We start from the raw sequence: 13229 nt of genomic DNA, 5'->3' as shown, positions 1-13229 counted from the left end.
CTTCACTGTCAAATTTGCACAGTATCTCATGCAAAGCAGGTGTTCTATTTCAATATCCTGTAACACTATATCTTAAATATTTATTGTAGATAGGTGAGGCCTGGCTTGATTTCTTCTTGTTACTAAGCATCAAACCATGATCTCCATTTTGAGTTTTGTGTAATTTTTTTTTCCAAAAGTGGAATGAAAAGAAGGGAAAATCTTTATTACATGTTTAAATTTTCAGGTCCATGTGAGGTTGATCCTCAGTATTATTTTAATGTTAGTCTTCTGGAGTAAATTAAAAGCTGTTATCTTATGGTTGAACAAGTCTGTCCAAACAGAAACCACACATTTGTTTTTGCTGAGTGGTAAAGCCACATGGCAAAGTTTATGATAGCACTATGTGACCATGCCATTTCCAGCTCTGAAATGTTTCATGATTCATAATGTGCAAGCATAGTTTAAAAGTGAGGGCATGCTCCTTCATTTATTTTCAATAATTCATTCACCAGGTGAAAGGGAAAAGGCTAAAAACACACTATTTTATGTTGTTCAACTATTCTTAGCAATTTGTGGCTAGATGATAGTGTGAGAAGCTAGTATTCAAATAGGGCATCACAAGATGTTTGAAACCGCAGCATGGCAGCTTTCAATTTCTTTCCTTGTACCACACCAAAGGAATAGCAACATTCTTTCATGTGCTTAGTTCTATGCTGGCTATATTCGTATATAGCCAAGCATTTATATTTTGTAAGCCGCCTTGAATCGCCATAGGCGAATAGGTGGCAATATAAATTTAATAAATAAATAAATATACTGCCAGTCCAAAATGTGTTGGGTTTAGCAGTATGTGTGATCACAGTCACTGTCATACCATAGAGGCTGTCATTTACAGCAAGAATAGGCAATCTGTATACCCAGATCCACTCTACTGCAGCTGTCTTGGATAGGTTCACTAAACTTTCTTGTGTTTTTATTTAGTGCTGGGTGGAAGGCTTTTCCACATCCAGGATAACTACTACATATGCATTTTCTACTTTTCTTTATCACTTTTACACCACCTGAAACTTCTATTCTACACAAAAAAATTACTAAATTTTAAAACCAACAACATATTCCTATACTCAGATATAAATCACATGGATTCCAATGGAAACTACTCAGGGGTGGGATACCACAGGGTTAACTGCCGGTTCGGTCATTTACAAGGTTCAGTAATTTATGAAGTGCTTCCCTGCCCGCTGCGAGCACACCTGTAAATCGTCATCAGCATGCTGCGTGCAGAGAAGCAGCCTTTGAAACAGCCCTCTTTTCCTGCTTTTTAAACTGCAGCTGTGTCTCATTTGGCAGCTGAAGTTGAAAAATCAGGAAATAAAGATCAGGTAAGAGCCCAGGTGGGCAAAAACATCAGCAGACATAGAACCGGTTCTATGTCTGCTGCTCTTCAGAGCTACCGGTTCTACAGAGGTGGACAGAACCGGTAGAAGCCCACCCCTGAAACTACTTCCAATCCAGATAAAACAGATTTAGGATTGCAGCTTCAGATTCTCTAAACCTCTGGTGTTAGATTCAAATGAGATCTTTCCGGAACTACCAAGTATCTGCTTTCACGCACTTGGAACCAATGTTGCATTCTTGTTTATGCACCATTCAGAGCATCCAAGCCAAAGGAGTAATTAAAAAGCAAAGGCTGTATTCAGTAACTAGGCAGCTTTAAATTCAGTTCTACCAAGTAATGTTAGTGTTGGCTAACTTTTGGCTCGTTTGTAAGGGCTTTTTATGATTTGCATTCAAATGCCATAGCTCCACGATATTGCCTTCATCTCAATATCAATCCATGACTGAGATATCTCTCCCCACCTTTTTTTTTGAGTTTCTCCAAGAGCAGCTGTGAGTTACGTTACAGTGACTTAACAGAAGCAGGACTGAGGCTAGCAACAGACTGCAAATTACATGCTGATATACTGTAATTTTTTGCAGCATAAACATAAGGAAGAGCATGGCTCCCCAGCAGAGAGTAAGGCCCATATAATCTCCTCCAACTGCTGTTGATGAAGTACGGTAACCTGACCTTGCTGGAAAAGGAGCTTTTTCAGGGGGACATCACTTCTGTAGGCTTCTACCAGGGGAGGATCATTTGCACTTCCCATTAAAAATGTTCCATCATGTGGGGATTGTATTGTTAATTTGTAATTTCTGGCCTATTTTATTATTGCTCGTGACAATAATTTTTATATTGTTTATTGAGTCCTCCCTGAAAGCCTACTTAAAAATAAACACAATTTGAAAACATTCTCATTGGTTGCTCCTACTCCAAATATCAGAAAGTAATAAGAATAAACTGCTTTCAGGCAACTTTCTCCCCTTTTCTTCAAAACCCACCACCACCTCTTTGATCCATCGCCGCCAATCACCGGAGTAATATGCTGAGCTGAACCACAGTCTGCTTACTCCTGGCTTAGCATGTCAGCTCAATCCACCTAATTGTGATTGGCTTGTGATTAGCTTGTGCAACCTCTGAACTCAGCAAACCTGTTCAATAAACCCCGATGACACAAACCATACTTTGCGAAAGAAGAGGGAAAAGGTGGGCGGTTAATGACTTTACATAAGAATCAGTCAAGATTGTACAACGTATCTTCTGAAGAGAATTTTCCCGTGATTTCTACCGTGAGCCACATACACACAGGCAGACCAGGCTTGCTTCTGGCGTTTGGGCACGATTTTCCAAAAGTCTCTGGGATCTCGGAAGGTGGTAGCAGAGGCTACGCCAAAGCGGTAAGAAGTTTGCACTTTGTTTTCTCTCCGAGGCGGTGTCGAATTACAGAGAAAGAAAACCAGCTTGGGCAGAGTTGGGGGTGGGCGGGTGGCTGGGATCAGCCTCCTGTTAATATTTTTTGTTTTCCCCAGCAATCCCCCAGGCTGCCGAGAGAAAAAGGAAAGGGACTCCTAAGAAGAGGCTGCAATCTGCACCGCCGGCCGCCCGGGCCCTGGTTGCAGGCTGACTGGCTGGCTGAGGACATGCGGCTGCAAGGCCCGCCACGCGAAGGCGAGGAGACGTGGATGCCGCGCTATAAATATGCCACGCAGGCAAAGCGCAACAGGCGACTTCTCCTAGCTCGAGATGCGGGCGGACTCCAGGGCGAGGGGGCTCCGCGTGGCGCTCCTCTTGTCGCCTCTGTAGGTTAAGGAGGCCCGGAGGCGGCGGGAAAAAAAGCTTTTTGCAGAGGCGAGACAAACTTTCTGCGAAATGAATAAATTCCGGAAGGTTTGCCGAGGCAGCGGGAGAGCCCTGGCTTTGATCTTCGCAGCTTCGGTGGTTTGGCTGATCTTTGACATGGCAGCCCTCAAGTTGTCCTTCGGCGAGAGCGGCACCAAAGTGCTGCAAGGGGAGACGGGCGGGAAGCAAAAGGGGCCCGGGCGAGTTTGGCGCAACTCCGAGGATGGCGCGGGGAGGTGGTCCCGAGAGGAACCCGAAGCTTCCCCGCCGTTCGCGGGACAAGACGGGAAGAAGCTTTCTAGGAACAGCGAAGATGCTGGCCGGGACGCCGAAGGGAGAGTGGGGCAGCGCTTATCCCCCGGCGCGACCCCGGCCAAAGCAGCGCCCGGGAAAATACCCGGCCTGCGTGACATATTCCCGCTGAAATGGCAGCGGCTGCCAGCTCAACCTTTCTCCCGCGCCCCCGAGAAGAAAGTCAACGGGGCTGCAGCCACCGGCGGCGACCCCCGGCAGACAAAGCTGGCTCTGGCCCGGCGGGAACAGGAGCCCCACTCAGTAGTGGCTGGAGGGCGAGCGCCTGTCAACCCAACTCTTCTCAATGGAGTCCCTCAGAGGACCGCGGGAGAAGCAGAGGTGTTAGCGCACACAGAGTTCACAGAGACAGGGGCTTTGGCTGGGTTCAAACGTGGTGCCCCCCCTGGAAACATGCCTGAGGAATGGCAGGGCAGGCCTGGGCTTCTGAAAGCCAATGGGCCTGAGGGGCTAGTAAGAACGGTAGAGGTGCCCGAGGTCATGGAAAGGTGGGATTTACCTGCGGGCAAGCTGAATACCTCGACATCGGAAAAGAAGGAAGTCTCCCTGAATAAAATAGCTCCTGGAGACCTGCCAAGCAGGAACAAGGCAAAAATACCTCCTGCAAAGGATGCTCTATCAGAAAACCAAAAGGTCTTTGTAACCAAGGAGCTGGTCCCTATGTTTTTTCCAACAACTCAGCATCTCCAACCCAGCACCAAAGGACTTAAATTGATGGGAAAGTATGTACAGCTGCCAGGTGAGAAAAGCAGCAATAAGGGGGAAACCATCAATGCAACCAGAAGAGATGGCCTTATTAAAGCCATGACTACGGAAGGGATCCTTGCCAGAGGAGGAGCGTTGGGGAAGGTTGACAAAGGCCATTTAGCAGGCGAAGAGCAATTCCCCAAACCTAATCAGAGTAACGTGGATGTTGCAGAAAATTCTAGGCTGCACAAAGTGTTCACCATCGATAGGACCCTGACCCCAAGAGACCCCAGAGCACCTGGTCAATTTGGGCGCCCTGCCAAAGTCCCAGGTGAGAAGGAGGAAGAAGCCAAAAGGAGATGGAGTGAAGGGAATTTCAATGTCTACCTCAGTGACTTAATCCCAGTTGATCGTGCCATTGATGACACAAGGCCTGCTGGGTAAGCTGTAACTACTTGTGCTGCACAGCACACATTTAGGCCAGCGCAATTGCTGATTTATTAAACGCTTGTCTAGAACAGGAATTCTTGGGGGGGGCTGAGGATAGATTTCATGGGGTCCATGAATTTGGATATATTATATAAATATTATTATACCATATAGTTATTTTTTCATACAGTATTTGATAACTGCATAATTGAACATAATTGACTTGTTTTGTAGTAACATCTATATCTATTTGTATGCATTTAAATATGTAACACACATTTAAGTATTAACATGCCACCCAGTCATTTTGTGGACATTTTGTCCAAAAGAGTTTGTAGGCTTCATGGGACTCTCAAAGAAGTCTATGAAACAAACAAACAAACAAAAAGCCAGTTTGGTCTAGTGATTGAATCAATAGAAACCCAAAACCTCTGAGTTCAAGTCCCTCCTGTGGCTGGATGACTTTGGGTCATTCATTGTCTCTCAATCCAATTCACCTCACAGGGTGTGTGTTGTGAGGAAAAGAGGAGTATTAGGTATGTTCACAGCCTTTTGAATTATTTATAAAAGTAAAGACAGGATAAAAAAAATCTGAAAAGGGTAAAGACCCCTGGTTCAGATGTAGTCCTTTAGAAAGAGATACTATATTAAATATACAATATTTGCAAAAGCACTTAATAAGTAACATAAATTACCTAACATAAATTTGCACCAGCAAATTAGTAATAAGCATAATTAGCAATATGTGGAGTGGAATTAACTTTTAAAGTTTTCCTCAAAGCCAACATAGTCTATATATGCTTTTTGGGGGGTGGGGAATATCCAAACAATGTGAGGCCACCATATAGAAAAGGCCTCCCTCAATACTTTAAAAAAAATTACAGAACATCAGATGTTAGCCCTGAAGCTCAAATAGTAGATTTTAAAATTGTTTAAGGACTTAGAGTCTCCTATGAGTACTTTAAATTTAGTATTTTTCATAGAAGTACATTGGGCAAATGGAAGTACTGAGCAATGCCGATCCTTTGAATGTTTGTTCAGAAATTAGTCACAGGATATTTGCTTTATCTAATTTTCTGGTGAGTGTACATAATTTTGTGAGATGAGTGCATTTAAAATGGTGCGTCACAATTGAAACATAGCTATGGATTTTCATATCTGGAATCTTGTTAGTGGAACTGTACAGCTAGAATATTCATGCTGATACTAAGATGCACATGGAAATTGGAAACTGGCCCATCAGATTAGATATCAATACTACCAAAAAAGTTTAACTGAGTGATGTGCTGAATTGTGTAAACACACCAACATATGCATACATACAAACGGTTTGTGTAGCCTTGACAATGGAACACAAGGATTTCCTTTCTGCTTATTTCAAAGAACAAAGTTGGCCCTTAGAGGAGCAATTTTCCTGCAAGAAGAACTTTGCTTTGGCAGCTATCACCTCAAAAAGAAAACAGAAGTTTGAAACCAGTCTCAAGAGTATCCATCACTGCCCCTGGTGCTAAACCAGCAAAGGGCCACAGACATCCAGACAACCCATTGTTTTCTGTAAACTGCCCAGAGTCACTTTATGAGTGAGATAGGGCAGTATTTAATTTTTATAAATGAACTAGCTCGATACCCGTGCTTCACTATGATACTATGTGGTCGGGCTTAATTTTGGGGGAGGAAAATAAGGGGGGGGGATTGTGCCTCTGCCTACCAGTATCCATCGGTATTTATCTGGCTAGCGTCCTGTCAGTGTGTGAGAGAGTTGAGGACTGTTTGGAAAGTGAAACAGTATTTGCTGTGTGAGCAAGAAGGAGACAGCAAGGAGCCTGGGTGTGGCTTTGTTCAACTGTTCTGTACTAAAGTTGCTTGGTGCTCTGAAACAGAAACAGAAACTCCTTTCCTCTGCTTGTGTTTTGCTTTTGGAAGAGATTTCAGGTGGGGAGGGGGAGTAGAACTCCTTAGCATCAGAGCGTGTTAGTAATAATATACAAAATACTAACGCTTTGTTGGTCATTTTGAAAAACCCTTTCTTAGTGAGTACCTAGAAGCCAAGAGGAACATACGTGCCAAATTTCAAGTTTGTAGGCTTTACGGTTCTGGAGTTTTTGTGATGATGTGTGAGTGGTATTTTGCTTTTATATAGAGAGATTAGTTTTTGTGAGGGGTCCTTGGTGCTCTCTGGTGCTCTTGTTTTCTTGCAGATGTTTCATTACCCTAACTAGGTAAGATCATCAGTCCTAGTAAGGAGTGCTGTTTGCTGTCAGTTTTTATTCTGGTGTTTTGCCAATCTGTATGGGTGGGGTTGGTCTTAGGGATTCTTTGGTTGGGGTATTTACTGATAGCTCTTTGGCAGTTTCTTGATTGGGTATTGCTTACTTGATTGTTGGTCTGAAGTTGAACTTAATTAGTTTTCTCCAAATGTTCCCAGGCATGAGTGCATTACATAGTCCTCCTGTCCTCATCCTGCTTCTGTATTCAGCATACTTTCCTTTGTTTAAATGTCATTTTTTGGTTATAATTCTCTTATTACTTTTTGTTCAAAAAAATTGTTCAATTAGGTTTTTTTATTCTGTTGTAGGGAAAAGAGTTGTATAGTATTAAGCTGAAAGCTATAGTTTACAAATCTTGGTGATTCGGTTCAGACCATGTAAGCCACCACCCCCTCAAACCAGCACAACCGTAATATCGCTTCCTGTGATGTGTGAACTCAGCCACAGAATCAAATCAGTGGCGGACTGTCATTATTTCATTTTAACGCAGGCTTTCAGAGCCGTGCAAAACAGTATTACCCATGCATGATAATCGGCTAATAGAGAGAAGTGCACCGATTTGGGAATTGCATATATTTAAAACAGCATTTATGTGTCTTAAACAGTTGGTTTCTGGTACCTAAGACAGAAAATACCTGGTGCTGTTTTAACCTATAAAGCACACATGACTTAGTAACTGTTGAATTGCAGGATCAATCTCTTTAAGAAGGCTGCTCACCCTATTTGAGTTTAAGGGGTTCTTGCATCTTCACTGGGGAACACTTGGGACTCTTGAGATGGTGGTAGGAGAGCCCTCATCTTGCTTGTGTTTGCAAAGCTATGGGGACCTACCTTTTCCATCAAGATTTTGGCCTGAACTTTTTGGACTTGAGCTCCAGGTGTAATTTATTTGCATGGATGCTCACTTTTTAAAAACCGTGTTATAAAATGTTTGAGCAGTACGGAAATATTGTGATAAATAAATTGGATAAAAGCCATGCAAAACAGGGTTTTCAGAAGCCTTTGAGGAAGATAATTAGCTTCTCATTCTTGAGATAAATTCTTCTACCTAAAAGCTGTTTTCCACCTCCCTTTTTTTTTCTGCCAGTCTAACTGAATATGAAAGTAGATAGGCCAACAAATGCTGTCTTTGAAGCACAGGGACATTAATAAAGGCACCAGAGAGCCTTCAATTAATCTGTCTTGGATGTTGTCATAGATACATGTTGGTATATCGCCTGCGGAAACTGTAGTTTGGCATTCACTTTGTAAATTAGATTATTTGTACAATGCACTGTTGTATTGTGACTGGCACCTGATATCCTTGGATTTGGGTAGAGATAGTGGTGCATTATGGCAATATTTGGGCAGTCTTCAGAGGCACCTTGACAGAGTGAAGGCTCTAAAATGCAATAGGATCACTTGAATAGTCTATGAAGCCCAGAATGGCAAAGGGCAGAGAATAATGTTTCCCATCAACTGCTATTTGATCTGTGTTTTTAATCAGAGATGCCAGTCATTGAACTAAGAGCCTTGTCATGTAAAACAGACATGCTCCCATTGAGCTACAATCCACTATTTTTCCAACAAAACAACCCAGAACAAAAAAAAAAAGTTTTCCATCTAGGTTGGGAGGATAGGATCAACCACCCTATCAAACATTGGTGAAAAATGATCAGGGGAACGGATTCTCTGTGGGAGGAGTTCTTTGGTAGGTTGCCCTGGCCTTCTCAAGATCTGCTGGAAGATATATTAGCCCTAAGGGGTAAAGATTCCCAGAAGGCATCCATCAAACCCTTAGCTGAATTGCAAATAGAAATCGAGAAAAATGCTTTCCCTTCAGCCTTTTGTTCATGCAGAGAAGACCTGACCAAAACCTTTGACTCTTCTTCTATTTTTTTTCCCCTAAACCAGTATGATATAAAATGACAAATTCAATGAAATGAGAGAAATCTTTATCACCGGCTAGAGATGTACAGATTTTCTGCCGTACTTCTTTGATAGGCTTAGTGGGTCACATTGAAATGTTGCTTGCTTTGAGGCTGTCAATAACACCTTAGTGTTCGCTGACTATGTTGTAGGGGGAGGAGGAGAAGCTTTTATTTGGACAACATGACCGGAAAAACAGTCTTGCAAGTGGTTGTTGTTTTTTTCCCTTCTTTTTTTATAAAGGGCGCCAGCTCTCCAAACATATCCATTTATTCTACTAAATATATGCAAACAAAACACTTGAGCATTATGAATGTTAGTAATACTCCTAGAAATTAAAGTCTTGCCTGGGTATAAGTGAATCTTGTTTTCTTTGACATAGCTGCACTTTGTTTGGCTGTTTGAAGAGGGAGCTAATGCATAGAATTGCCAGGGGAAAAAAAAAGAAACAATATACATACTGGAGCACTTTAAATGCACCCATTTTTCTGATGTTGAAAGCATTCTTGGGAACAATGGTCTGACTCAGTATAAGGCAACTAGCTACGTTCCTTCACTTTTTGCATGTACATACATTTCAAGCCAGTCTACTCCAACCTCACTTCATGTTTATTCTTTAGAGACTTAGCATTCAAAAAAGACTGGCTTTAGGTTTGCGGGGATATTAATGTGGGACTGCAGGATCCATACGCTTTATTTGTGATTTTTGAAGTGTATGTATATTTTGAAGTGTAAAATGTCCATTGCTTTCCGTTTATCTTATAGAGGAGGTGGACAGCATTAAATTTAAATAAAACAAATAAGATAAATAAAAATTATCAACGGCACATCTTTTCTGTTTCTGTAGCTGTCACTTCTATGAGGCTCTCTTTCTGGAATATCTTTAGCCCTTGCCTTGATAGCTACTACAGGTGATTCTCGACTTACAGGAGTTCATTTAGTGACTGTTCAAAGTTACAGCGACACTGACAAAAGTGACTTATGACCCTTTTTCACACTTAATGATTGGGGCAGGGGGTCATGTGATCAGCTTCTGTGACCTTCTGACAAGCAAAGTCAATGGGGAAGCCAGATTTACTTTATAGCAGTGTTACTAACTTAACTGTGGCAAGAAAGGTTGTAAAATGAGGCAAAACTCACTTTACAAATGTTTCATCTAGCAATAGAAATTTTGGCTCAATTGTGGTTGTAAGTCCAGGATTACCTGTAGTTTAGCATTTTGTGACCTGGGGTGGATATAACATATAGCTATATTGCCCATGGATTATTGTAACATCCTTAACAACATCAAAAATAACACCAAGGCCTCCCACTTAGAATTAGCAGTCCTTCATTTGTGCAATAGTACTCTTCGCTTTATATACCGTATATACTCGAGTATAAGTCGACCCGAATATAAGCCGAGGCACCTAATTTTACCACAAAAAACTGGGAAAACTTATTGACTCGAGTATAAGCCTAGGGTGGGAAATGCAGCAGCTACTGGTAAATTTCAAAAATAAAAATAGATACCAATAAAAACTTTCACTAGGACAGTTGAGAATAAGTTTGATGTTCACAATTTCCTCTTTGAAAGAGACCAGTAAATAGGGAACAAGAAGATGAAGAAAAAGAAGTGTGTTTTTCACACTTTTCACACTGCAGTGAACAAAAATGGCATCGTAGGAACAGGCTTATTCTCAGTCCAAAGGTTTTTTGTGATTTCTTCCCTGATTTAAGGGAAATTTGGGAAACGATATCACTATCATGAAAGGTTTAATTGATTCACTAACCCAAAAAGAAGATGATGATGACAGTGGGAGGCAGGAGTCACTCTCCCTTGCAAGAAAAAGCAAGAGCCGTTCTTATTTCTCTCTCTCTCTCTCTCTCTCTCTCTCTCTCCCCCGTAATACAGTCAAGCCCTTTCCAGCACGCGCGATCTGCGGCGCAGCTTTGTACCTTGCAAATGCAAAATCCCGGGGTTTTTGCATTTGCAAGGTGCAAAGCGGCGGCGGATCGCGCATGCTGGAAAGGGCTTGACTGTATACGGGAGAGAAGAGATCATAAACGGCTCTTGCTTTTCGTGCAAGGAGAGTGACCCCTGCCTCCACTGTCATCAACATCATCTTCTTTTGGGTTAGTGAATCAATTAATTTGGGAAATGATCTCACTATCATGAAAGTCAGTGTTCTCGCGTGTAAGGGGAATCAGAAATCCCTGCGTTCAACGCCTAGCACGCAGCTGTGAGCAAATACTGGGAAAACCTGATTGATCAGAAGGAAGGAGGCAAAAGAGGGAGGGGTGGTGGTGGACAGAGGTCCCATTGGTATTTGTGAAACACTTGGTCGGCAGCGCTTAAAGTCAACGTCCTGGCTCCCACCCACCCAAAGCCACGAAGTCCCCCAATTGCGCAGCCCAGAATCGCCCTCCCTCAGGGGCAGCAACGACGCCCGGTGTTTCCCGAGACAAGAAGCTCCGCCGTGCAATGAAAGCGCCCTGGCTCTAGGCTCGCGGGCTCAGAAAACAACGCGAGCCGAGGTCGCTTTGGCTCCGCTCAACCGTTTCCTCAGCCCCAGCTGCTTTCAGTCCGCTCGGGAGGACGGGGAGGAGGTGGTGGCGGCGGCTCGCGTTGTTTTCTGAGCTCTAGGCTCTAGGCTCAGAAAACAACGCAAGCCGAGGTCACCGGCTCCGCTCAACTTCGTTTCCTCAGCCCCAGCTGCTTTCAGTCCGCTCAGGAGGAGGGGAGGAGGTGGTGGCGGCTCGCGTTGTTTTCTGAGCTGTAGGCTCTAGGCTCAGAAAACAACGCGAGCCGAGGTCGCTTCGGCTCCGCTCAACTTCGTTTCCTCAGCCCCAGCTGCTTTCAGTCCGCTCGGGAGGAGGGGAGGAGGTGGTGGCGGCGGCTCGCGTTGTTTTCTGAGCTCTAGGCTCTAGGGCTCAGAAAACAACGCTTGGCTGCGCTCGGCTCCGCTCAGCTTCGTTTCCTCAGCCCCAGCTGCTTTCAGTCCGCTCGGGAGGAGGAGGAGGAACGAAGCTGAGCGGGCCAGCGACTCGGCTCAGCGTTGTTTTCTGAGCCCTAGAGCCTAGAGCCAGGGCGCTTTCATTGCACGGCGGAGCTTCTTGTCTCGGGAAACACCGGGCATCCTTGCTGTCCCCTGAGGGAGGGCGATTCTGGGCTGCGCGATTGGGGACTTCGTGGCTTTGGGTGGGTGGGAGGGAGCGAGGACGGACAGAGTCCGTGAAGTGGGGCTTGCCTGCCCTTGCTGGCTGCCTCTGCTTCCTTAGGGCGGGGAAGGGGGCTCATCTGGACCAAGGGTGAGTCTCCCCCTCAGTTTCCCCTGAAGGATCTTCCGTCGCTTTTGCCTTCTCCCTACATCTTCCCTCTGTTAAAAATCCCCCCCACACACACACACTTATTTTCGGGCGGATAGATTTCGTGTCTGAGCATTCTCACATGGCGGTGGGTCTTCCCCCCTAAAAACAGTTAAAAAAAAAAAAACAATATATCCTCATGCAAGAACTTTTCTGCTTCCGATTACCCCCATGCTTAAAAGTTGCAAAGGAAACACGGAAGCAGGGAAGCGGCTGCCCAGCTCCGGAGCTCCACACCATTTTTTTTTTCAGAGGGAATCTGACTCGAGTATAAGCTGAGGGGGTTTTTTTTCAGCACAAAAAATGTGCTGAAAAACTCGGCTTATACTTGAGTATATACGGTAGGTCTGGTAGTCATAGCAAGAATTGCAATGTGTTTCTTTTGGGGGATGTTTATATCTTGTTTTTCAGTTCCAGGGTATCTCACAATTAATAAAATAGATAAATAGATAATAAAACAAAATTGTTAAAAAAAAGCAATACAATAACAGATAAGTCCTTGATTTACAGGCGCAATTAGGACCAGAATTTCCATAGTAAATTGGGGCTGTTTAAAGTCAATCGTCTTGTGACCAGACCCAATATTTTGGGACCATTTTTATCACAGTTGTCTTTTATTTGTTGTATTTTTTATAATGGATTATTTTAATGTTTTTTCAATGTTTTTTTTATTGTAAGCTGCCCAGATTATTGGATACAACATGGGCAGCAAAGAATGGATGGATGGATGGATGAATGAATGAACGAACGAACATATGAAGTGAATCATATCATTAAGCCAATGCAGCTTCCCCATTTGTTGGAAAGTGGTTAGGAAAATTACAAATCATTGCCATATGATTTCAGGATGCTGCCACTGGTCATAATATTTGGAGTAGACTCTCCTGCCCGAGCAGGGGGTTGGACTAGATGACCTCCAAGGTCCCTTCCAACTCTTGTTATTCTATGATTCTATAAATGTGAGCTGGTTGCCGAGCAACTGAACTGTGATCATGTGACCATGGGGATGATATGATGGTCATAAGTGCTGGGACAGGTTATAAATCATTTTTTCTGAGACAGCCATAACTTTGAAG

The 13229-nt window shown here is 43.5% G+C and overlaps 1 protein-coding gene across 1 annotated transcript in view; it reads left to right on the top strand.

The window, feature by feature from the left end:
• The first annotated feature begins 2571 nt into the window (after positions 1 to 2571).
• Positions 2572 to 13229, top strand: part of GALNT5 (polypeptide N-acetylgalactosaminyltransferase 5) — a 51669-nt gene continuing 41011 nt past the window's right edge. Inside the window, exons 1-2 of the mRNA XM_026674465.2 lie at positions 2572 to 2760; positions 2893 to 4641. Of these exons, the coding sequence (XP_026530250.2) occupies positions 3233 to 4641 (1409 nt within the window). The 5' untranslated portion in view covers positions 2572 to 2760; positions 2893 to 3232. The remainder of the gene's footprint in view (positions 2761 to 2892; positions 4642 to 13229) is intronic.

Source organism: Notechis scutatus, chromosome 1 (genome assembly GCF_049901735.1).
Source record: "Notechis scutatus isolate UNSWTSFEM ecotype Mainland chromosome 1, rNotScu1.2, whole genome shotgun sequence".
Taxonomy (NCBI): domain Eukaryota; kingdom Metazoa; phylum Chordata; class Lepidosauria; order Squamata; family Elapidae; genus Notechis; species Notechis scutatus.
This window is presented reverse-complemented; position numbering and strand designations above follow the sequence as displayed.